General features: G+C 45.1%; 1 protein-coding gene across 1 annotated transcript; it reads right to left on the bottom strand.

Annotated features, from left to right (window-relative positions):
- Positions 1-348: 348 nt before the first annotated feature.
- Positions 349-2,258, bottom strand: LOC101777279 (glutelin type-A 3). The gene is made up of 4 exons (XM_004964085.1): positions 1,958-2,258; positions 1,387-1,580; positions 790-1,164; positions 349-702 (listed from the first exon to the last, which is right to left on the bottom strand). Exons 1-4 carry the CDS (start codon positions 2,256-2,258, stop codon positions 349-351), a joined length of 1,224 nt encoding a protein of 407 aa, XP_004964142.1.

The raw sequence follows: 2,258 nt of genomic DNA, 5'->3' as shown, positions 1-2,258 counted from the left end.
AACATCCCAAGAAACAAACGCAGCTAATAACTAATACTCCCTCCGTTCTGAATTATTATTCGTTTTATATTTTTTAATTTATAAATTTTGCTATACACTTTAGGTATATATTATGTCTAGATGCATAGTAAAATGTATAAACCTACAAAAACTAAAGCAACTAACAATTTGGGACTGAGGAGTATGAGATTGACTTTATTAACATGTATATATAGGTTGGTTGCTACACACAGTTTGCCATGATTTATTTACTTAGTAGCCAGTATTCATGATAACACATCATTGCTCCTGCATGGTCTACAGTGCAACCCAGTATTCGTGACAACACATCATCGCTCCTTACATGGTCTACAGTGCAGCCCATCGACGACCATCCTTTATTCTCTCCGCCTCATATTTCGAAATATTATATGCCGCGGCAATAACATCAACCGATAAATCATGCAGGACGGATACTCGTCCTGCAATGTAGCTGATCACAGGGTTCGCGTTGGTCTTGAATGCGATGAATTCGAACCCGTCTTTCCCTGCTTCTACTATGACGACGTAATACTGTGGCACGACCAGTGGCTGCCCCCGACGAAGCACGCCGTCGAACACCGCGACCCCGCGGTTGTCAACCACCTGCACCCGGGCGCTTCCCCGGGTTAGGTACGCCACGATTTGAGCTTTGATGGTGTAGAATGGCGAAGAAATAGTGTTCTGCATGCACGTTTCAATTTGTACTGAATCAAGTTAATTACATGAGAACGAATGATAATGACTAGTGTATGATCAAGAGGAACGTACCGGTTTATAAGTCCCTCTCTCAATGCTCAATCCCACGGAGTTGAGGATGGGAAACTCGTAGCCGGTCAGAACCTTCTCTTCCAACTTCTTCGTCACCTTCATCCTGCACATGTCACCTGCTTCATCCTGCACATCTTCTTCTTGCTCTTCACTGCCTTGGAACTGCACCGCCATGGTAGCGTTCAGATTGTTCTTTGGCTGCAACTGAAGAAGGCCAGCCGGCACACGAACTATGGTGCCCCTTTGGTCCATTTGACCCTGAAGTATCGTGGCCAGGTACTGGCTGATACGAAGCGATCTGCTAAGCGACTCAACGGCGAATCCATTGAAAATGTTCTTGCTTCTGTTCCCGTTGGAACCAGCCAAACTGAAATCCTGCATGCGCCAATTAATCTGTTATGTGCCGCAATAGTTCATTAGTGCAAGTACTCCCTCCATCCTAAATTATAGGTCGTTTTAGCTTTTCTAAATTCATAAATTGCATCTTAGACATAGCGTATATCCATATGCATAGCAAAATCTATGAATGTAGAATATCCAAAACGAACTATCATTTAGGATGGAGGGAGCAGTTTGTTGTTCATTCTCCTCAATTACCCGGTGCTGTGGCTCAAGCTGGTTAGCCTTGCCGCTTATGGTGAAGAGCACAACAATCTCAAGCGGTCCATTGCCGCCGTCGTTGTAAATCCAAGCCGGAACACCGGGCGGTACTGCAATGACATCATGTTGAGCAAAACGGTACCGCTTCTCTCCGCCGCATTCAGGGATGGTAACCCCTACCACACCTCTCCCTGAAACACAATGAAAACCCCATACACTTCTTAACCGTGTATTAATTACTAAACTCAGAGTACAACGAATTGATAAACCCATGTACAGAATTAGCTAGAATGCATAAATTAAGACCCTGTTTGTTTGAGATTATAATATATCCACCTAGATTATATCGTTGGATTATGGATCATGTGTACTATGGTAAAATATCATTTTGGGATCACATATAATCTGAAATAAGCTAGCCTTGAGTAGCTTATTTCAAATTATTTGTGGTCCCCGTCCCCTAGTGGTCCCATGACGATCTTTTACCCTCCACCCTTGAATCATAGTCCAGCTTACATAATCTAAGAGGAAAACAAGCTGGCCTAAACATAGATATGATTATATTAACCTTGCACGGTGAAGATTAGGGTACCGCCGTTGTTGAAGCGAGGTAGAACGAGGCCCCGGTCGTCAACGACGATACGAACGAAGAAGACACCAGCGCATGTGAGCTGCTGGTTCGGGTCGTCGAAATACTGAAGGGTCCCCGCTTCCGCTCTTATTACTTCGGGAAGCGGGTCGAGCGGTCGCAGCCTATCGAACGCGAATTCGCAGCTGCTGGAGCTGGAAGCAGAAGCAGAAGCAGCAGCAGGAGCAACTTGTGCAAAGCTCAGACCGCTGATACGTTCCGCCTGCAGCTCGATGGCCAT

Source organism: Setaria italica, chromosome III, assembly GCF_000263155.2.
Source record: "Setaria italica strain Yugu1 chromosome III, Setaria_italica_v2.0, whole genome shotgun sequence".
In the NCBI taxonomy this organism is placed as follows: Eukaryota; Viridiplantae; Streptophyta; class Magnoliopsida; order Poales; family Poaceae; genus Setaria; species Setaria italica.
The sequence above is the reverse complement of the archived record's forward strand: the minus strand, read 5'-3'. Positions and strand labels throughout refer to the sequence as shown.

Excerpts from the sequence above, each read along its gene's own strand:
- LOC101777279 (XM_004964085.1), bottom strand. The coding sequence starts at position 2,258 with ATGGCCATCGAGCTGCAGGCGGAACGTATCAGCGGTCTGAGCTTTGCA. Across the intron at positions 1,581-1,957 it reads CCTAATCTTCACCGTGCAAG|GGAGAGGTGTGGTAGGGGTT; the intron begins GTTAATATAATC and ends ATTGTGTTTCAG. Across the intron at positions 1,165-1,386 it reads AGCTTGAGCCACAGCACCGG|GATTTCAGTTTGGCTGGTTC; the intron begins GTAATTGAGGAG and ends TGGCGCATGCAG.